The sequence below is a fragment of the Botryllus schlosseri genome, chromosome 16, assembly GCF_051294905.1.
Source record: "Botryllus schlosseri isolate E-star chromosome 16, Bs_hap1, whole genome shotgun sequence".
Lineage (NCBI taxonomy): Eukaryota > Metazoa > Chordata > Ascidiacea > Stolidobranchia > Styelidae > Botryllus > Botryllus schlosseri.
The window spans coordinates 14,593,686-14,616,581 of record NC_137251.1 but is presented as its reverse complement, the minus strand read 5'-3'; the positions used below and the strand labels follow the sequence as shown (position 1 = coordinate 14,616,581).

At 40.1% G+C, this 22,896-nt stretch overlaps 1 protein-coding gene and 1 long non-coding RNA gene across 2 annotated transcripts; one reads left to right on the top strand and one right to left on the bottom strand.

The window, feature by feature from the left end:
- Positions 1 to 15,454: 15,454 nt before the first annotated feature.
- LOC145458774 (tether containing UBX domain for GLUT4-like) lies at positions 15,455 to 20,094 on the top strand. The gene is made up of 2 exons (XM_080337259.1): positions 15,455 to 17,684; positions 19,696 to 20,094. Exons 1-2 carry the CDS (start codon positions 15,941 to 15,943, stop codon positions 19,830 to 19,832), a joined length of 1,881 nt encoding a protein of 626 aa, XP_080193385.1. The 5' UTR covers positions 15,455 to 15,940; the 3' UTR covers positions 19,833 to 20,094.
- Positions 16,103 to 19,696, bottom strand: LOC145458775 (uncharacterized). The gene is made up of 2 exons (XR_013921182.1): positions 18,828 to 19,696; positions 16,103 to 18,467 (listed from the first exon to the last, which is right to left on the bottom strand). It is a non-coding gene; the product is annotated as an uncharacterized LOC145458775 (long non-coding RNA).
- Positions 20,095 to 22,896: the final 2,802 nt, after the last annotated feature.

Here is a 22,896-nt window from a genome sequence, read left to right as displayed (position 1 = left end):
TTTTGATTTTGTGCCAACCCAATACATTGCAGTACCTCGCTCGCTGCAATCACCTTTCCCCCACTCAGAGAAATACATTACCTTTGGGTTGTCAGTCCTTTTACAAGCTTACTCAGCAACCCACACACAACAACGTCTAACAACAAGAATTCTTCAATTCGGGTTTTCATGCGAAGCCTAGCTTGAACTCCAGGATCCTAGTATTTTTAGGCGTCAGAGGCATACCCTGTACGACCTTAGCTTGGCTGGCCCATAATTGGTCGAAGCGACGACCTAGCGCATCACAAATAGCCCCCCTTTTTTATTAAAAGGGCGACTTTTGTTCATATATTTCTTTAGGTCGCCAGCGGGCGCTGTTGTTTCATTATGCGCACACGAAATTCATTCGAGGTTCTCCTAAACTGGATTATAGCATAGAGAGTACCGCACGAATAATTTGTATCTTCTTTGTACGGGCGAAACCAGAATACATATATTCTTGCGCGCTGTGTCAAATACATGCGACATCATATGCCAACGATTGTTAACACACGGCGTTGATCACCCGAATTTAGTGCGAGTTTAGAATCCCGGACTATTGTTGATTTTCCTGAGGTGAATTTATTGAAATTCAACGTCGAGTTAACTTTATGTTTTCTTTCACCGAATAGTTGCAAAATTGCGGAGTTTTAAAAGGGTCAAAATACAACTACAGGTCACATTACTTTGGTATAGATACAGTATCACGTCAGATATATCTTCGCTTGTATATTTATATCGGCCGCACGAGATACGTAGCTGGGTGTTTACCTTAGATGGATTGTTCTCGAGTTTCATGATCAAAAAGTGGTAGGTTCACGCGGGTTTTCACTACGCGGCCATCCATATGGTAATCTCGTTATCATGTTGCATCACCAACCAGCAAGCCAGTGTCGAAAACGTCCGTTCAGCAAAACTACTTGAACTAATTCAGAACTCGCACCGCCGCGAATCTCGCGCCTCATCAGCACCTGACAGCACAACCCAACGCCAAGCACCGCATAATGCACTTCTGCACAGTATTAATTACAGAGCAAACGCTTACCATACTGACCAAGCGATCAATTGTACAAAGCAGATGAGAATTAACATCCATCATGCGGTATATACGGGAGAGCACAGATAATAACGCGCGAATGATCAGGCTATTATTGTATCTCCCCTATAAAGGTGAGATCATAATTCACATTTTCCTACGTGCTATGTCAAATACCCGTGACAACGCATCCCCACGATCGCTAACACACGGCGCTTTTCACCCGCGTGAATGGAGATTCAAATTGAGTGTGAATTTAGGATCACATACAATTGTCGTTTTTCTGACGTGAGCTTACCGAACTAATTTCAACAATAATTCCAAAGGTCATGTATTCCCGTATGTATATAAAAAAAAACGCAACTACAGGTCGCATTAATTTGGTAAATTAAAAGTCCGCTGCTCGCCGTCATATTAACTTTGCCGCAACGATAGGTCTTCGCATCTCATTCGAGTTATACCATATGGCATCGATTATGAAATTTGACCCTTTATAACTTCCTGAATTCGCATCGCCCATTAAGCGATAACAGTTATTCACTCTACCAAGCTAGATTTAAATATGTGGTTGCCGCGATTCACTGACTATACAGCCGGCGAGTTCACATTTCGCCTCAATTAAAATGGCCGACAGATTATACCTCTGATCATTAATGTTCGTTCCTTGTATTTATCCTCGGTACACGAATACTACATTAATGCCTTCAAGTTCAGATTACTCTACACTACATTTCTACCCTTTTCTTTACGCTTACACGTCAATTTTTGGTGGGGTTAAGTTCATCTGTTCCATATGAGTTCAAATAAACTTCAATAAAATATATGCTTCGTCATATTACACTTCTTTTACAACCATTCTCTCGAATTTCAAACAGTGTTCTCCGTGTAACAGAGGGTACTAGGTATATGAGAACCGAAAAGTCGGCTAAAACCAGCAAACTTTATAGTCCTAGAGCTGGCGATCCATGCGTCCAAATTTGATGCATCTGGTCTTCATCGTAAGCTATTGATGTACTAATTCCGAAAATACAAAATAAAATCTCGTCAGGGCAATGTAACTGCTCCAAAATAGCCGTTTAAGGCCAACTGTTCTGAAAAGTGAGAGCGCTGCAGCAGCATGACTACAACAATTACCAGTTACGCCCATAGCGATTGTTCAGAACAATGCCGATTCCCAGACTTTCACGACTATTTTGGGATGGTACCATTGCCTGGAAATATACTTTTATTGCGGAATCAGTGCGACACTAGCTTTCGATTACGACCATACATATCAAATTTCGACTCTTGGATCGCCAGCTATGGGACTATCAATTCTGCTGCTTTTAGCCGGCTCAGCAGTTCGCTTCTCGGCGTATTCAATCGTGAGCCACGTGTTGCGAATCCATCGGTTGGTTAGTAATTTAAAAATTGTATGGAATGGCAGCCGAGGCCAGCATAGCGGTAAAAATAAAAATAAACTCCGCCCGCAAGGGCGCGGTCAATGGCCTTCGCGAATGGATCCACCAAATTCCTTGTCGTTCGTTTAAAGAGAATGCATTATAAGTCAATTGTTTTATGCTGTGCTTGTCAGGTCTCAATAGCAATTTAATGTAATTGAAATTGTAATTGAGCAAAATTTTTGTCAAATTACAATTACAATTACAATTACACAAAATAAAAATGCTTCAATTACAATTACATTACAATTACATTGAAAAATGTAATTAATTACATTCAATTACAATTACAAATTACAATTGATCCAACTCTGATAGAGAGCATTTACTTTGCACACTGATAGCCGTTGTAATTCCATATTCTACAACAGGGGTTCTCAACCTGGGGGGGCGTGAAACATCTGAAGGGGGGCGCGAAGAAGCAGTCACCTGAAAAAAAATTTGCGCTCCGCGCCATTTGCCTCCAATACACGCGTGTTTCTCTCTATATAGACCCAATTTCATATTTTTTTATTCTCTCATCGACATTCATAACCGACCATACCACCAAACAATCTGTTGGGGCTGCTAGCATCCCAGTTGGATTTTGTGAAATGACGATAAGGGGTGCGCGAAATTTTTCATTATCAAAAAGGGGGGCGTGTCTAAAAAAAGGTTGAGAACCACTGTTCTACAACACATGTAGGACTGGTCGCTATTGTGCTAAATGAGCAAGTTTAGACGGATAATAATTACTATATCTCTTCCAGTACCGGTGTAAATTATTCGAAACACATGAAAATAGCATCCTCAGTTACAAATGTTTTTCAATAAAAAAACACTAGATTTGCCGCATTTCGAAAGAAAATGCACTAGGACACTAGGTCAAGTCAAAATACACTAGATCTAGTGTAAAAACACTAGGAATGGCACCACTGACCACAAACAACGACAACGCAGGCTATGTAAGTATAGTTATCACTAGGGCCATTTAAAGTCATTAAAGTCATATTTTTTCTATGCATCAGTAAGTCGTGAAATCAATTTTGACGCAAAAACCGCATCCATATGGGGTATATTAAGAAAGTTATAAAGTCATATTTTCCTGGTTAGGTCATATTTGAGTTATAAAGTCGTATTGTTGTATACTTTAAATAAAAAGTGCCAATTGAAGCAATTACGCACTAAGAAAGTAAGGCAATTTCTGATTGAACGAAGTCAAACTGTAAGGTTAGCCTACATAACATTACAGTCGCAGACCTATGAGGTCATACATTGCATTATGAGGTCACACATTGCATTGTGTTGCTACACAATCTGTTTTACTTCTGTACACTGAAGTGGGGCGTCATTTGAAGTTCAGAGACTTCCACAAGTAAAAGAAATAGTCAACGCACGGGAAGCTGAAGGAGTTATTGTGAAGAGCGTCAAAGATTCAGTGAACGATCCAAAGATGACGAGTCAGTTAACAGAAATATGCCTCCACTACAAAAATATTTCAAACTTGGTACTGAAAATGGAAAGTTGTGCGTACACCATCAAAGAGGCTAATGCTGATCTAAATGCCCTCGATTTCGAAAAAGATCCGCTTGAGCTCAAAAATTACATTAGGAAGCGATTGGACAAAAACGATGTGAAATAAATTATGGAGCTACTAAGACAAGACATTTCAGCAGCGCTGTATGCAAAACTACAGAAGTGTCAATCAACATCAGCGTCTGTGGAGAGCTCATTTTCCTTACTAAAGTCATTTTTACGTCCAAATCGTAACTTTAAAGACTCCAACATTCCACACTACATGAAACTGTACTACTAAAGTGGTTTAAAATAAAAATGGATGTGTATTACTGTTATGTTGTTCATGTTTTACTCGTCAGTTCCATGAGTGACGTTGGTTACATGTAAAAATACACGATTTTTGCATAAAGTCATATAAAGTCATATTTTCCCAAAAATAAAGTCATATAATTGATTTTTTAAGGTCATATAAAAATGGCCCTAGTTATCACATACCACAATTAGGGGTTATAGGTAGGCTATTGCAGTCAAAATCAGCATAAGGGACACAAACAACGACAATGCAGCCTATGCAAATACCTATCACATACCACAATTTAACGTAGCTATGGATGGAAAATACATAACAGCTACATAAGTAAGGGAATGTATTGGCTCCGCATTACGTATTGGGCGTCGTTACTATATAATTCCAACAAGACTGTTGGATTCCGAAATCGATAGCGGGTTTCACTGCGCTTCGATTGTCCAATTGTTAGCGAATAGTGCATGAGGCAGATTCGTTTGTGCCTCACCTGGCCATTGTTTCTCTGTGATGGCATTGTCTGCAGGCCTAATAAAGCCGAATGTCACCTTCATTGGCTAATTTTTTTTTTTTTTTGGGGGGGGGGTTCTGGTGCTCTGACACTGTTAATATTTGGATTTTCGGAATCACTGTGACGATAGCATTTAATTGATACCAGTTATTATGATATCCGAGCTATTTATGATGAATTGCATTGTCGCAGGTGAGGCACGACCCGCCCGTGCCCCACCTCTCATTTTGCGTTGTATATTTGAATAATAATTATGCAAAGTGATGATGTTGGGTGAAAAAAATGTTCAAATTTAGTTATTTATGAACATCGATGTAAAACATCAAAAGGGATGGTGTGAACCTCTGAAAGGTTCAGGTTCGTGTGAACGCGAACCTTTTTGAAAGGTTCTGCGTGAACGGGAACGTGAACCTAATGACGTCACGTGACGTCATATTGCTAATTCCAACCCTATCTTTCAATGGAGTGACAGCCGAAATCAATGTACACGATACCTAGCGACGACTCGGGCCACATAATGCCACAATGCTGAAGTACATATTGGCGTTTTAAACGCCGCTAAATGTATCAACTGAGGCAATCAAATGATATAATGCTCCCATAAAATCAATATCATCTGTCGCTTTGCCAACAATCTCGACGAGAACTTGCCAGGGAATATAACCTTACGCCTTAACGGTCTTAGCCAGACCGAACAATGTATTTGGCGTCTGAGTATTGCTACATTGATATTGAGCAGAGTGTAAAGCAGGTTTCTATACTTGCTACCGATATTAGGCTAACCCACAAGTTATACAGCTGTAGCCAACACCTCAATCGCACGGATTTGGTTTTAATGATAGAGTAAACATATGAAGTGAAGATTGACCCCGTACGCCTGCTAGATTTGTTACATCAAAAAACGATATCAATCTCATTGATTGGCTGAATAAGCATCATTCGCTGACTACATGTAGTCTATGTCGCTCGTAATGTTGTGTGATTGCGGGTCAAGCTCACAGCAGAGAGTCACTAAATATTCATAAACCGAAAGCTGGATATTTCGGGCAAACTTTCGTAACAAAGCAAGTACAATATTTGAGATTGTCAAGGTGCATGCTCGTTTTGTGTTGATTTGTTATGCTGCCAGCGCCATGTATAGAGTGGCCCGCAGTTGAAATGCAATACATTCGAACCAAATATGTCACAATGAAGTGAAAATTGTAAGATATGAAAAAGGTTCACAGTGCAGAACATACCAAGGTTCTGTTGTGAACGCGAACCTCTAAATTTCCGAGGTTCACATACAGAACGCGAACGTGAACCTCATGTTCACACCATCCCTATCAATAATCATTGACTCGTCGAGGGTTTTCACGATTTTCACTTACCCAGACGACAGGTGAGGCACTGCCTCATTGGACCGCACGTCACTGGTATAGATACTTTGCAACTGAATGAGAAGTAGGCCTAACATTTTTGGTGACGAGTTTTGAAAATCCTTTCCGAAGATATGTTCGATTGAAATGAATGCACGCACGAAATAAATACTACTCGGTTGAATTTGGCGTAATTGGAATCGAGGCACATGTACGAAAAGCGGATAAAACGTGAGATGTGTTCAAATAAACCATAGCCGTTATGAATAAACAGCAAAGGCGCGTTTACTGCTCTAACAATATAGTTTTTAATCCAGTCCTTTTCGAACATGTATTTATTAGGAATGGTGCGAACCTCGGAAATGTTCAGGTTCGTGTGAACGCGAACCTTTTTAAAAGGTTCTGTGTGAACGCGAACGTGAACCTCATGACGTCACGTGACGTCATATTGCAAATACTGACCCTGCATTTCAGTGAAGTGATAGCCTATAACCTATAATATTGTACACGATACCTAGCGACGACTCGGGTCACATAATGCCACAATGGTGAAGTACATATTGACGTTTTAAACGTCGCCAAATGTATTAACTGGGGTAATCAAATGATAAAATTATCCCATAAAATCATTATCTTCCGTCGCTTTGCCAAAAATTCGACGAGGACTTGCAGTTAATATAAGCTTTAAGCCCGGTCTTCGCCAGACCGGACAATGTATTCGGCGTCTGAGTATTGCTACGTTAAATATTGAGCAGAGTGTAAAACGGGTTTCTATACTTGCTATCGATACTACCCAATTATCAAGTTATATCGCACGGATTTGTTTTTATGATACAATAAACATGTGAAATCAAGATTGACCCCGTAAAACGCCTGCTAGATTTTTTACATCAGACAACGATATCAATTTCATTGATTGGTTGAATAAGCATCATTCGGTGACTATCTACTTGTAGTGTATTTCGCTCTTGCTGTTGTGTGATTGCTGATCAAACTCACAGCAGAGAGTCACTAAATATTCACAAACTGAAAGCTAGATATTTCGAGCAAACTTTTGTAACAAAGCAAGTAAAATTTTTGAAATGGTCATTAAGGAGCATGCTCGTTTAGTGTTGATTGTTTTTATGCTGCCAGCGCCATGCATAGAGTGGGCCGCAGTTGAAATGAAATAGATTTCAGCCAAAGATGTTATAATGATGTGAAAATTGTAACATATGAAAAAGGTTCACAGTGCAGAACCTACCGAGGTTCGGTTGTGAACGTGAACCTCGGAAATTTCTGAGGTTCACTCACAGAACGCGAACATGAACCTCACGTTCACACCATCCCTAGTATTTATATCCTTTGGAGTTATTGCGCAGAACACTCTTGAATTGAACGTTGAATTTGACGTACATTAAAGTTGATGCATATGCCAGAAAAGCGGAATAATATTTACAGTTTATTCTCGTATTTATGCAATCAAGGCAAATATATCATTGAATCAAGGGAACTGTGAAAGGGAACTAGAAAGGGCCGCGGCTTCAAAACGATCAACATCGAATAGAACTGCAGGCGGTCACTCTAGGCCGAGGTGAAGGCCAGTCTAAAAAGACCGCCACTGCGCGTCGTTCGGCATCCTCCTATATGTTCATTACATCGCATGGTGCCTTATCGCATTGAACATTGTGTGTGTCTTAACCAGAGCTGTGGAGTCGGAGTCGGAGTTTGGCTAAATTTTGCTTGATGAAGTCGGAGTCGGAGTCGTGAAAACTGTGGTGGCTGGAGTCGGAGTCGGTGTCGTGGAAAAAATACTGACTGGAGTCGGAGTCGGAGTTAGGGAAAATAACCCTGACTTCGACTCCGACTCCGACTCCAACTTCATTATCATGTAAACAATTACTTTCAAAGATATCTTTTAAATTACTAATAATAACTATAATGGGATTTTTATGTACCATCAATCACTGTTATTAGTTGCCTAACGATACAGATCAGGGGCGGCCAGGCCGTGCCCCGCAGTCCAAATGTGACCCGCGAGAAGGTTTTGTGTCGCCTGCGAGGTAATTCTCGAAATTAGATATAACATCAAGGCCAACCAAAATTTGATTAGCCTGACCCAGAAATTTGATGATGACTAAAACATCAGTTTCGACGCATTGGCGTAACCGGGGCCAGCCAAATTCATTGCAGATCTTCGTATATGATCATAAAGTAGAATATTCCGGAGCGGATTTATTTGACTTGAAATTTTTCTTAGCACATCGCATGATTTATTCTCACATTTCTTGCATTTAATATTGGAAACCATCCTAGAAATTATAAATACGCGTAATTTACAAAATTGAGCTCAACTATACTCGCAATTCGGTGATATAACGTGTCGTCCAACATTGGACTTCTCTGTGCGCTCGAAGCGAGATCGTCGGCGATGAAACATTTGCGCAAAATGACAGAGTCATGCTCACCGAAACCGTCGATATTGCTATGTCTAAAACGCTAAATAATCCTGTCCTTGCCAAATGAGTCCATAGCTATATAGAGGCAACCCCCAATATATGCAAGTAATATATTTATTGATCAAATTCATTAACAATTTAGCTGCCAAGGTCTAATATGGAAATCACCAGTAAACGCCAGCAATCGATGAATTTTCGGTTGCCCGACATATGAGCATGCGACACAATGGAAAACGACAGTTCAGCATGGAACACATCAGCATGCGTCACTTCAGCATGTGACTGTATAACCCAAAAACTTACCCTAACCCGAAACATAGCCTAACCTAACCTAACCTAGCCTAACCTAACCTAAACCCTAACCCTAACCCAACCATAAACCTAACCTAACCTAACCCTAACCCGTAATTTAACCCACATGCTCATGTGTCGCATGCCAAATTGTCGCATGCCGAAGCGTCGCATGCTGTAATGTCGCATGCTCATATGTCCACGGACCGAATTTTCGACTAGGTGGATATTTGGCTGGAATCGGGCGTGCTGATAAGTGTAAACCTTGTGCATCTTATGAAAATTTTTTTTTTTCAATATCAAGGAATTACAAAAATATTGCAATTTTTGTTGTTGCTCATTTTATGAAAAGCCACCTAGTGGTCAAACCAAAACAAAGTTAACCAATTGTATACATATATGATTTTGTGGCGAGATAGCGCGGTGGTATGATCCGCGGCTGCATCACCAATGGGTGCGGGTTCGAGTCCGACCGAGGGCGACTTCCGAATTCCGATACCTAAGTGTTGGAGGTTTACCTAGGCTCCTCCTCGCCACATCATCCGCGTCAGCGGTGTCTTACAAAAGCCTAGAGGTGGGCCGTGCTATAAGTCGGCAGTTACGGAAAATATGAAGAATATCGGCCTGGTGTAAATGACCATAGCAGTCGACAAACACCATGAATACCCCAAAACAAACATATGTGATTTTTAAAAATACTTCCGGCACAGAAAATGGTTATTTATGACAACAAGCCTATTGAGTAGCCTCGAATACACCCGTAATCAGGGGATAGAACCAATTCCGGACTTTACTGTACGCATTTGAAAAATATCCTAAATATAGGATCGCTGGCACTTTAAGTTATTGAGTAAAATCCTAAATTTAGGATTGTTGGCAGTCAAAGTGTTAATTATCTTTGAAAAAATTTCGTGCTTCGCGCGACCAGGGCATGACTGCACAAGTGCACAGTGCACACTGTACAGTTGCACACTGAATTTTTATGATATAATTGTTATCAATCTTGAAGCGTAGTCTTATAAGTCTTGTTTTCAATGTTACCGAATTCAGTTAGTTCCTATCGGGCGCGTAAAAAAAGGTCATCAACATTCAAGTTGCCCGCGCAATGGTTCGTAAATCTCATGTTGCCTTTTGACCAAAAAGGTTGGCCACCCTTGACATAGATAGAATTGAACATTATTTGCAAAATACAATTCAGTTGCATAGAGGAAGAAAGAAGCAATAGGCTATGCATCTTCGCGATGCAGTCACAAATTGATGCTATTTTTGGAATTATACCATGGTATTGTGACAGAGCAAATATATCGTCTGGTTGTAAAATTGATGAAAATATTGCCAAACGCTCCTTCCCACTTGACAAAATTATAAATATTTTTAATGTGGCTTAGCTGCCTGGGTCGAACAAATGATTAAAAAAGACTGCAGTCCTTCAAAGACTGTAGTCCTAGAACACTTGACTAAGTGCATGTAGACTAGACATATGCTTGACTACTTTCTAAATTTTGTTTATGACCAATGTCTATTAGTAGTGAGAGTGTGTGTGCTTGTAATCAGTACAGTGTGTAATGCGAAAACAGGGATATATAGAACTCTATATATCCCTGTGCGAAAATTAATAAGATGTATCTCTAAATGAGTTGCTGAGTCATACAGAAGAGCAACAATTCGATTGTTTTATCTACATTTTAATTATACAGTATGCAATGTATGTCGTGATCGAATGATTCATACATATTAGGTTAATAAAGAGTCCATGTTATGAAAACTGATAAAATATGAAAAAGGAAGGAAATATAGAAAGGCAATCCTTCATGCATAGTGAATAATTCGAGCTATGCCACAATGAAACAATTTTGCATGCCATCGTTAATCATATGTTTGCATATGTTTAATGGTTATGTGATAGTCATTTACGTCACTGTGGCATATAATCAGAGGTGGTCAGTAACGAAGTACTTCTACTTTTTGGAAGTACTTGAGTAGTTTACCTCTACTTCTGGTATTTACTCAAGTGGATCTGATTTTCACTACTTCTACTTCTACTTCGTAATTTTCTGTGATCTACTTACTTACTTTTCGCTATTTTCAGTTTGTCAAGTAGAAGTAGTTTAATCCTCCAATCGGGAAGATAGCCTGAGGAATTTTGCGTCTGTTTTCACGGAGCATTAATATTTAATTTTCATAAAATTTAAGTAAAGCCCAGAATTTTCGTCGCGCTTCGCGCGCAGTGGACACGGGGTAACCAGTATGATTTCGCGATGGTATCGGTGAATATAATCTAGATATAATCGGCGTGGTTCCGTTCACACTGCATTGTCGCCCTTTGCAATATTAAATATTTCATCACAGTATATAATATTATGGCTTATCATAACGTTTGAAACTGATGTTTCGCAATCCAGCATTTACTTATCATATCGTAATCTAGCAGTCCGTGGCGTGTCCTAATCTGAAAAAGTGGACTCTGACTTTTTTTTAGTTTTGGAGCTGTTTTAGCATACCAACCTTCGAAACTCTCTGGATGACTATAAAGCAGGGGTCACCAACACGCGGCCCGCGGGCCGCATGCGGCCCGCCAAGTCATATTCTGCGGCCCGCGACCTGATTTGAGATTTCGGAAGAAAGCTAAGAAAACCGATTAGAAATGCTGGAATTGACTACAGTCTCTACATGTTTTTGTGTTGTTTCAAAATAAGCTATTCTCCTGTGCCCAAAATCACTATTCGACACTAGCTAAAACGGCTCTGGTAATGGCAACAGCATTCCATCGAGGGATAATCGGCTGTTATGAATGGGCATATTGCCTTCACTTGCAATGGCCCAAACACTGCCAAGACCAAGACGCTTAGAAAACGGCTCAGGGCAGAGGTTCCCAAAGATGGGGAGCGCGCTTCTTGTGGGGGCGCGAAAGCATCTGAATGGGAGGCGGAGCTGCGCTCAACTGAAAAATTGTTTGCGCTCCGCGCTATTTACCTCTAATCCAGGGGTCACCAACACGCGGCCCGCGACTTGATTTGAGATTTCGGAAGAAAGCTAAGAAAACATTTTGAAATGCTGAAATTAACATGCGATGGTCCAAACACTGCCAAGACCGAGACGCTTAGAAAACGGCTTAAGGTTGTGGTTCAAAAACTGGGGGCACGCCCCCCTTGTAGGGACGTGAAAGCATCTGAACGGGGCGCGGAGCTGCGGTAAACTGAAAAAATTTTCGCGCTGCGCGCGATTCACCTTGATTTAGTATTTATAGTTAGTGCTCTGTGTATTGTCCGTCATTCATATTATAGAATTCTCCTATCAACATTCATAACCTTCCATGCCATCAAACTATCTGTTTGGATTGCTAGCTGTATGGGTGCATTTTGTGATATGACAATAAGGGAGAGGCGCGAAAATTTTTAGTATCATTAAGGAGGCATATCTACAATCGTTTGTGAGCCACTAGCTTAGGGTTTCTCCACAAGATCAAGCTTTACGTGGAGATGGTCTTTCAGCTAGTAACGTATCTTGCTATATAGCCCTCAAAAGCGTTTCCAGGTATCGTGCACAGCTCAGAGTTCCAAATAAAATGAAATTGATGACAATGATCTTTTGTCGTATTTTTATTGCTTTATTAAAATATTAGTTCTTTTGTAGTCACTATGTCCATCGGCTATGTTAGGTAGCATAGCGTTGTACTGACGTAGAGTTTTATAACGTAGTTGCCAACTACATATCGATATTGATGTCATGCGGCCCGCGGCCACTAGAAAATTTGAAAAGTGGCCCGCGACCCGTTTTGAGTTGGCGACCCCTGCTATAAAGACATGACATGTTCCGCTTTTAGAAGTAGTATTTACATTCTATTTCACTCTCAATTCCCAGTATCATATACTTTGAGTTCTAATTAATATCAGTTCTTTTGTCTGAATAACATACATGTTGAAGTATAAAAGCAAGTGTGGTAATGCCTTCAAGATCCGGAAATAAAGCTACACAGTATGGCATTTTTACGATCCACCATATTTTTTATTAATGTTTACTATAATCGCGCAAAGTGTTTACACCCCATCTTATACAACTTCTCCGTATTGTTCTTCGACTAAACTACCGGCCTTATAATATGGGGAGGGCGCCATGCCATGATATTTTCTAAAACGTGCTGTTCGAGTAAACAGAGGATTAGTATCGCATTTCAATATCAATACTATCATTGACATCCTATGATGCGGACGAATGCTTATATGCTGTCGAAAATTGGATACCTCTTGGTATGCATCAATGAGAATCAAGCTCTACACCGTTGGCGTAGCTCAATTTGCACCTTTTGACACACCATGTGAACGAATTACGATCGTTTTCACAACTACTTACTTACTTGAGTACTTTTAAAGTCAGTCAATTCTACTTCTACTTCAAGTAGTTTTAGGTTGCTCATGGAAGAAGTACTTCTACTCGTACTTGAGTAGATTTTTCGTCGCTACTTCTGCTTCTACTTGAGTAGCTTTCTTGACTACTTTGACCAGCTCTGCATATAATTTTCGAAGTAAATTGGTAATAATATCGAAGTCGGAGTCGGAGTCGGTAAGTTTAAAGACTCAGGAGTCGAAGTCGGAGTCGGTCCATTGAAAATGTGTTGAGTCGGAGTTTGAGTCGGCGGTAAAATTTACCGACTCCACAGCCCTGGCTTAACTCAACGATTATTATTATATTCTGAGTTTCTAATATAGTGCTATACGTGATCATCTATTATGCTTCACCTGATCACTTGACTCCAGCTGACAGGACGACCGCACTCAACTACCGGTACACATTAACCATATGAAGGTATCAGAGATGAGCATGGATTAGGATTAGGTTTTGAAAAAACAGGATTTGTGAAATTTTTTCGGATTTGGATTGGATTTGGATTAGATATTTTTTCAGAACGGATTAGGATTTGGATTGGATTTACCTATTTTCTGGGAGATTGAAATGTCGTGTGGCGAATGGCGACAAACTTTATTCAGATCAGTTATTAATGTACTTATGGTTACTAGGTTATCTTGAATCAAGTGAATCGTTGGTTCTGAAAGAAAATTTTCGAATCCCTTCATTGCACAAATTAGTTTTTTTTCTGAATTTCTAGTTGGAATCGGATTAGGATTGGACATGGACTTAAATATGAAAAAGTTATGGATTAGGATTTGGATTTGGAATTGAAGGTTCGGATTTGGATTGGATTAGGACATAAAAATTTCAAATCCGCTCATCTCTGGAAGGTATTGGGTTGTTTTGCTGTTAGCGTAAGCATACGAAGAGTTGTAACTTGTAAGTATGGCACGGACAGGGTATTGAATGTGGGAGTTTCCGGTTCTATACCATACCATCATGCTTACATAGGCACCAATGAAGGTGTTTGAAAGGGGGGTGCAATCGCACCGTGTCCCGACCGAATGATTGATTGTGTGTGCGTATGTATGGGCCGTATCCCATGACGAGAAATTCGTTTGTTATCCTAAGCTGACTTGAACAACAAGATAATTCTAGTTGTCTAATTAGACTTATTGGTGCGAAATAGCGGTAATCTAATTCAAATATAATTTTCAAAATGTTTCTGTAGGCTACGCGCTACGGTATTCCAATTTTAATTCTAGTCTTGTGTAGTGTTGCTTGTGTGCATCCTGTAATTCTAATTCTAATCTAATTTGAAAAAAAGCACTTCTTCGATGGCAGTTCAGAGATCGGAAAGTGTTCACCACGATCACCAATGAATGTTTGGCGCTTCTTCGATATATCATATATCATCCAACCCTAATATCCGTCTCTCCACAGGCAAAAAACAATTTATTTTGACGTTTATAAAATTTGATCGTGATCATGGGAAACACTTTCTGGTGACATGTGAAACACTGTTACGATCTGGGGCGTATATCGAAGAAGCGCCGAATGTTTTCCATGAACACGAATAAAAATTTATAAACGTCAAAATATTTTTTTTTTCTGCATTTGGAGAGACGGATATTAGGGTGGGGGAAAGGGAGATTGGAAGTGGGTTAGGGTCAAAGTTGGGGGATGTTAGGGAAGAGGGAGGTTGGGGAAGGGGGATATTAGGGTTGGGGGAAAGGGGGATTGGAGGGGGGTTAGGGTCAAAGTTGGGGTTAGGGTATCTCAAGATTAGGGTTGGGAGAGGCGGGGTATTAGGGTTGGTAGTTAGCAGCATATTAGGATTGGGGTTTGGAGGATTGGAGGTGGGTTAGGGTCAAAGTTGGGGTAGGGTATCCCAAGATTAGGGTTAAGGAAAGGGGTATATTAGGGCTGTGGGAGAGGAGATATTAGGGTTGGGGGAAAGGGAGATTGAAGGTGGGTTAAACCCCGGTTAGGGGTAATCTAACCCCAACTTTGAACCTAACCCACCTCCAACCCTAATATCCCCCTCTCCCCCAACCCTAATATCCCCCTCCCCAACCCTACTATCCCCCTTCCCTAACCCTAATATCCTCCCTCCCGCAACCCTAATATACCCCTAACCCCAACCCTAATCTCCCCCTCTCCAAACCCTAATATCCCCCTCCCCAACCTTGATATCCCCCTTCCCTAATATCCCCTACCCTAGCATCCTCCCTCCCGCAACCCTAATATCCTCCTAACCCCAACCCTAATATTCCCCTCTCCCAACCCTAATATCCCTCCTAACCCAACCCTAATTTCCCCCCTCTCACAACCCTGATATCCCCCTCCCCCACCCTAATACTCCAACCCTAATCTTGGGATCCCAAAACCCAACTTTGACCCTAACCCTCTCCAAACGCAAAAACAATATATTTTGACGTTTATAAATTTTTATTCGTGTTCATGGAAAACATTCATCGGTGATCATGGTGAACACTTTTCGATCTCTGACTGCCATCGAAGAAGTGCCGAAAAAAATTGTTTAGCTATTTTTAATCTAATTTGGAAAAGCTGAAAATTATATAGTTTTCCAAATCTGTTCCGTGATCCCTTGTGAATGCTTACAAACTTGAGTGCATTGTGCATACGTTGTATTCTGGCATAAGAAGGCCTGCGTCATATTTAGTATTACCAAATATAAATGATATCTGTACTAATTCCAAGGCTTGCACCAATTACGAACCTGCTATGCTGCATAGACTTTTATGCGTCTAGAAATGAAATTTACGGACAATTTCGGATCACACGGTTTCTTAGTTTTCCAGCGATGTCTTTTACAATCAACGTCCTACTATTGAATGGCAGACGAAGAAACGTCAAAACATCTCCAAACACCATAATTTCACAGACTTTGGAAGACATTTGCAAGCGAGAAGGCTACTGTGCAGAAAATCATTCATTTCTATTCCAAAGAAAAATTTTAGACGAATCTTTGTCCTGGAGATATTCAAATATTCCGAACAATGCCAAATTAGAACTTGTTCCACAAGAAAAGTCAAAACAAGAATCTCCTGTTAGAATTGCATTGCAATATGGAGATGGAAATAGACTACAGGGAACTTTCGAACCATCAGTGATACTAACTGACATGTTAAAGTATTGGAAGGAAGAGCTTTCTTGCATAAAAGAAGATCAGTGTGAGCCATGCATCGTGTATTTACGTCAAGAAATATTTGGTCATGCAAAGCTGTCAACAACTACTTTGAAAAATCTCGGAATTACATCAGGCAGCGCAATTATGCGACTGTACTTCAAAAAACGACAAAATATTGCTGGTAAGGATAGTGAGATGAAGGGTCACATTGACTCTCCACCCTCAAAGATACATTCTGATGTAAAATTGGCTGCCAGCAATACCGCAAAACCAATTTCGATTCCTCAAAAGCTTAGTTCCCATACTCCCCCAGCCCCGCAAGCTACTCCGACTAACCCATTGCACGCGGCAAACAGCAAACTTGGAATTATCACACACGACATGCTGTCTACAGCCCTGGGCCAAGTTTCCGATGAGATGCCGAATGATATGAGTTCATCCACATTGCCAGAAAGTATTGAAGTTGCTTCGACGTCACAAGTCAACCGTAATCAATCATCAGAAAATGGAGCATCTACCAATTCTAGAGTCCGTCCCGGTAGACCAGTATCGAGGGAAATCCTGCAAAAACGTGCCAAGTCCATTTCACCACCTGACACCCAACCAGACTTCTCCAATTTCAAGTTTCCAGAAGAAACTGCGGGAATGGATTTGTATTCTCCAGGGGAAGACGATTCTTACAGCATAACACCTTTGATGGAGCCTTGTGATCGAAACGAAATCTTTTTCGATGAGAAACAAGCCACTGCCAATAAACCTGCCGCAGATTCGGAGGACCCGGGAGATGAATTTTTTGAACTGACTATCCACGACATTAGAAGAATGATTTCTGAGTTACGGTCGCTCCAAAATGAATCCAACGAAAAGCCATTGCTTTCTGCACATACTAGAGAGATGAAAAGATTCCGTGCAATAAATCAATACCCCAAAATCATCATACGGATTGTATTCCCAAATCGGAAGATTTTACAAGGATTTTTCCGCCCAGCAGAAAATATCCAGGTGTTATACGAATTTGTAAGCAAGTTTCTATCCACCCCGGAGCCAAACTACTTTCTTTATACCACGCCGCCAAGGGTGGTTCTTAGCGACAAAAACTCAATACTGTACGATTGCAATCTTTGTCCCGCATCAAAGGTATATTTAGGATTAGAAGATGGTGAATTCGATGGAAATATGTTGTCTCCGGCAGTCCACGCTATCATAGGAACAGGTTCCGATGCAGATATGCGCTTAGGAGAGATTTTTCAATTGAAGTCTCCAGAACAGCCGAGTGATGAAGGGCTTGCAGGTAACAATGGCATTTGTGTTTTCTTTGTAATGGCCTGTGTGTTTACAAACCGGCAGAGGTGGTCAATAACGATATTCTTCCAAATTTTTGGAGGACTCAAATTGGTTTTTATCTACTTTCATAACGAAAAGTTCACGTTTTCAGGTGACTTCCACTTCTACATACTTTTTACACTCTGAATTTCGTAATGTAGAAAGTAGTCTTTGTATAGGTTTGCATCACTTTCATGGTGCGGTCTTTGAAAATATTCTTGAATTGTTCGAGAATTGCACTTGCTATAGTGGCATTAATTAGTTATTTTGCAGTCACCGTTGAGACGTCAATTTCTATTTGATCATTATTAAAGAATTTGAATTGTGGACCAAATCAACTGTTGAAGGTACAGTACAAAAAATAATTAGACAAATTTGGTCTTGATGTCTCAAATCGATTATTTAGCAGGAAAAGTCTTAAAGACCAATTAGTCTTACCGAGTACTTTCTGTCTCAAAAGTAAGACACAAATTGATCAAAAATAGTAGCAGCGATTTGGGGCATCCTTTTCAATGTTGGGGTCTGAGCGAAGGGGAAGCTGAAATTGCAGTGATGGGATAATACTGTACCAAGGAGTTTACAAGATATTCACTAGGTAACTTTATCAAGGTACATGCCGCTTACTACTGACATGCAATATTCAGAACAAAATATATACGGTTGTCTGAGTCAAAACTAGCATTTGTGGTGAGTGGGTAAAAAGAGACCAAAAAAACTGCAAAATTCGTCTTAAAAAACAAGACAAAAAAAACTGTAGCATCAAAAATTATCTCAATAAGCTAGCTGTGTCTGTAAAGTCCTTGGCGCAGTATTGTCCCATGGTGTCTATCACTCTCCCCCTTCACTCAGAACCTAACACTGAAAAGGATGCCCCCAAAGAACTGCTTCTATTATCGATCAAGTTGGGTCTTACTTTTGAGACAGAAAGTACTTGGTAAGACAATATGGTCTTTAAGACTTTTGTTTTCTAAATAGCCTAATCGATTTGAGACCAAATTTGTCTAATTTTATGCTCTTGGCCTATGTCAACTTTCCGATCTCATTTTGAAGATCACGTACAATGTTGTTTCTTGATTAGCGAAATCCGTCTTGAAAACAAGACCAAAAATACTGACACATCAAAAACTGTCTCAAAGAGCTAGTTATGTCTTATGCTCTTGGCCCATGTCAACTTTCCGGTCTCATTTTTCAGACCACAAACCATGTTATTTCTTGATTAACGAAATTCGTCAAGACAATCCAAACAAGACCAAAAAAACGGATGAATCAAAAACTGTCTCAATAAGCACAATATGTCTTATAAGATGCGCTTTATTGGTCTGATTTTTAAGACCGAATGATTGTGACAATTTTATATGGTCTTAAAAAGCTGAATCAGTCTTAATTTTAAGACCTCACTTCATCAGCAAGACTGAAATTGCTGAAAATCAGACCAAATCATCCTCATGTCTTACATTTGAGACCAAAGTTGTCTAATTTTTTTTTGTAGTGTACTGGAGTACGTTCAGATTCAGAGCTTCAGTTTCTACTTGTAATTGAGTCGAAATTTATGGCTGCAGTGCACATCTGCTTCTAGTCGAGTAGCAATACAGGCTAAAGACTACTATGACCAGTGACCACCTCAGCTGAAAAGTGCTATTTGATGTGGCGTATAGTTAAGCTGATTCAAATGGGTTGATTACTCGATCCCTATAAACTTAAAGAATAGCACAGTTCAGCTCCAATCTTTGTGCTAATGTTTCTTAATCGCATGGCAAAGTGATGAGATGACTCTCTTTGTAGTGGAATATATACAGAGGAGGTCAGTTACGAAGTACCTCTACTTGACTAGAACTGTACGGGGTTACTTATGAGTACAGACGTTGACTACTCTGACCACCTCTGAATATATATATTATGGTTTGCATTGCTTATCATGCACTCAAATGTGCTGGAGTTGCAAAATGCAAATTCTGATTCTATAATCTTGTGCATTTCAGATTTACCAAGTACGTCATCAGCTACGGCTACATCTACGCTAGAAGCACGGTCGACAGCAACACGGCAGTCACATAATAGTCATGCAACTGATGCGAGACAAAAAGTCCCAAAGTGGTTTAAATTGGGAAGGAAATGAAGCCCTTTTCTTGTTTATGCCACATTGGTCGTACAAACCACGATCCCCTTTGTTTGCCCTGTACACGTGTCTATGCATGGGTGATCGAGAAGTTCATCTCAGGATGCTTTAACCACAAGGATATTTTTTGGTATTGGCAGCATACCTGGGATACTCAATGACTCGTATCAGACCTATGTCGTGAAATTTCTGAAGTTCTTGAGAGTAATGCATGTTGTTCTGTTTGTATAAGAAAATCAATAATAATTTCAATTGAGCTCTTGGGTTCTATGATATGAACAACAATAGCTCTGAAGCAGCGAGCAGGACATTAGTTTCTCAATTGTCTCCAGTGGGTAGCTTTTATTTCTAGTTGGTGGGAAGCTAAAGGGTAACCAGTGTTGAGCTTATGTGAAATCATTGTCTGCAGCACTGAGCATTGGTCCTCTGTGGCAACTCCACGTTAGGGAGAAGCCCAAAGATGCTTGTGGCAACTCCACGTTAGGGAGAAGCCCAAAGATGCTTTCTCTAATTGCAACAGTCCTTGATCTGCAACGTCTGTCCGCATTTATTAATATCAATCCGTCTTTTCCAAGCAACCAAAGAACGCTTGTAAAACTAATTGTTGCGTTTAAGAACGTCATAGCAACCATTTTGAGGATTCGCTGTGTTGATTGAAGAGAGAGAGAGAGCTCTTTTATTCGTCGACCGTAAGTACGGTGGTGCGGCAATATTCACAAACATTCAAACTCAAAAAATGAGTCCAGAGGTGGTCAAAGTTGTCCAGAAAGCTACCCAAGTAGAAGTAGCGACGAAAAAAATCTACTCAAGTACAAGTAGAAGTACTTCTTTCATAAGCAACCTAAAACTACTTGAAGTAGAAGTAGAATTGACTGACTTTAAAAGTACTCAAGAAAGTAAGTAGTTGTGAAAACGATCCTGATTGGATGGATTATAAAAAGGTGCAAATTTGAGCTATAAGCAGGCCGTGTTATTTTTGGCATATGCCAAAAATAACTTATTTTTGGCATTTTTCGATTTTTATTTTTGGCAGTTTTGGCATCGTCCTCTAAATAGATAGTTTCAGCCTCGAATTAGTCACAAAAACGCTTTATTTGGGCTAGTTTGTCAAAAGACACCACAAAATGCGCAGCATCCACGTATAATCAATGCCAACAAACAATAAGAGAAGAATAAATCTAACGATTTCATTGGTTAATTATATCAAACGAAACCTCAAAATGTGCAGTATCCATCGGAATCGGTGCCAATAAGCAAAAAAATGAAAGAAAAGCCTAACAAACACGCTCAACAGCTGATTGTCACAGCTGTTGAATAGACTTTAATCGTTTGCACTGTAGCAGTGCTTCCAAGCTCAGGTCAGCTAAGTTTCTCCTAAATTCATTTCTCGCCCAGCGAATCTGGGAAATATCGGCTTCAACAGTAGCCGCTGAGGGAAAGAATGCCAGTCATCCACAAAATGCCAGTCATCCACAAAAGGTTTTCAGAGCTTCAAAATCTTTGGAAGGCCGAACCGGCTTCCACACATCATGAAAAGAGATCACTCCGCCAGTGCCATCGACCTCGTCGCGGAAATAATTTTCTTCCTGATCCTTTTCCAGGAGTTTCCTGTGTTGTCTCTCAACACATTCTATTTAGTAGCCCGACTATCATTTCTCCTTCAGTCTACCGATATTTTTTCACTTCAGATGGCTTTAATATTACCAACTTGCATGGAAGAGTCCTGGGAAGGTTAGCTTGTTTAAGAACATTGACGCAACAAGACTGTCTGGCAAAACGAGACGATGCAGCTCAGAAATAGCCAGTCAGTTTCTTGCGTCACAATGTTCACCTCGATCACAATGCAAAAATCGTGGTTGATTTTGGGGGTTCCAGTTTCATGAGCAGAATATAATTTATATTTTAATAATCAGTACTGCGGCAGCTTCTCATTGATACCCGTTTTATCAAATTTAGCGCTCGACTAGTCGGTCAAAATGGTCGTAAAATTGCCTTCGGACAAATGGAAAGTATGACGTAAACCAAATGCAGTCAGCCGTTCAATCTCGCTGTGCCCACACCATTTAGGACACCATGCTTTCACCCCTAATGGGTGGGCTGGACCCAGATTAAGAAACCTGCCTTTCACAAACGCTCTTCTCGCTTGTAACGCGGTCCTGTTAACACAACACCATGAACGAAATACACTATTTGGCAGGCCGTGTTATTTTTGGCATATGCCAAAAATTGCTTATTTTTGGCATTTTCAAATTTTTATTTTTGGCAGTTTTGGCATCTGGCTCCTGCAATGCCAAAAATTACACGGCCTGGCTATAAGTGACGAGCTTGATTCATGTTGATGCATACCAGCATGATCCAATTTTCGATACCATAAGCATTCGTCCACATCATAGGATGAAAATGATAGTGTTGATAAGGAAATGCGATACTAATCCTCTGTTTTCTCGAACAAAATGTTTAGGAAAATAGCATGGCATGGCGCCATCCCCATATTATATGGCCCGTAGTTTAGTCGAAGAGCAATACGGAGACGTTGTATAGGATACGGTGTAAACACTTTGCGCGATTAGTAAACGTTAATAAAAAATATGGTGCACTGTAAAAATGCCATATTGTGTAGCTTTATTTCCAGAAATTAAAGGCATTACTGCACTTGCTTTTATACTTCAACATGTATGTTATCCGGACAAAAGAACTGATATTAATTATGACTCAAAGTATATGATACTGGGAGTTGAAAGTGAAATATAAATACTACTTCTAAAAGCAGAATATGTATTTCATGTATTTAGTCCAGAAAGTTTCAAAGGTGGTATGCTAAAACAGCTCTAAAACTTGAAAAAAAGTCAAAGTCCACTCTTCCAGATTAGGACACGCCATGGACAATGGACATATATGCTAGATTACGATATGGCGACAATGTGGTGTGAACGGAACCACGCCAACCCTCCACCTAAATTATATTCACCGATACTATCATGAAATCATACTGGTCACTCCGTATCCACTGCGCGCGAAGAGCGACGAAAATTCTGTGCTTTACTAAAGTTTTATGAACATTAAA

Bases quoted from the DNA above. Each gene is read 5' to 3' on its own strand.
- LOC145458774 (XM_080337259.1), top strand. From the start codon at position 15,941: ATGATATCTGTACTAATTCCAAGGCTTGCACCAATTACGAACCTGCTA. The intron at 17,685-19,695 runs GTAACAATGGCA...TGTGCATTTCAG, and splicing joins GAGTGATGAAGGGCTTGCAG to ATTTACCAAGTACGTCATCA.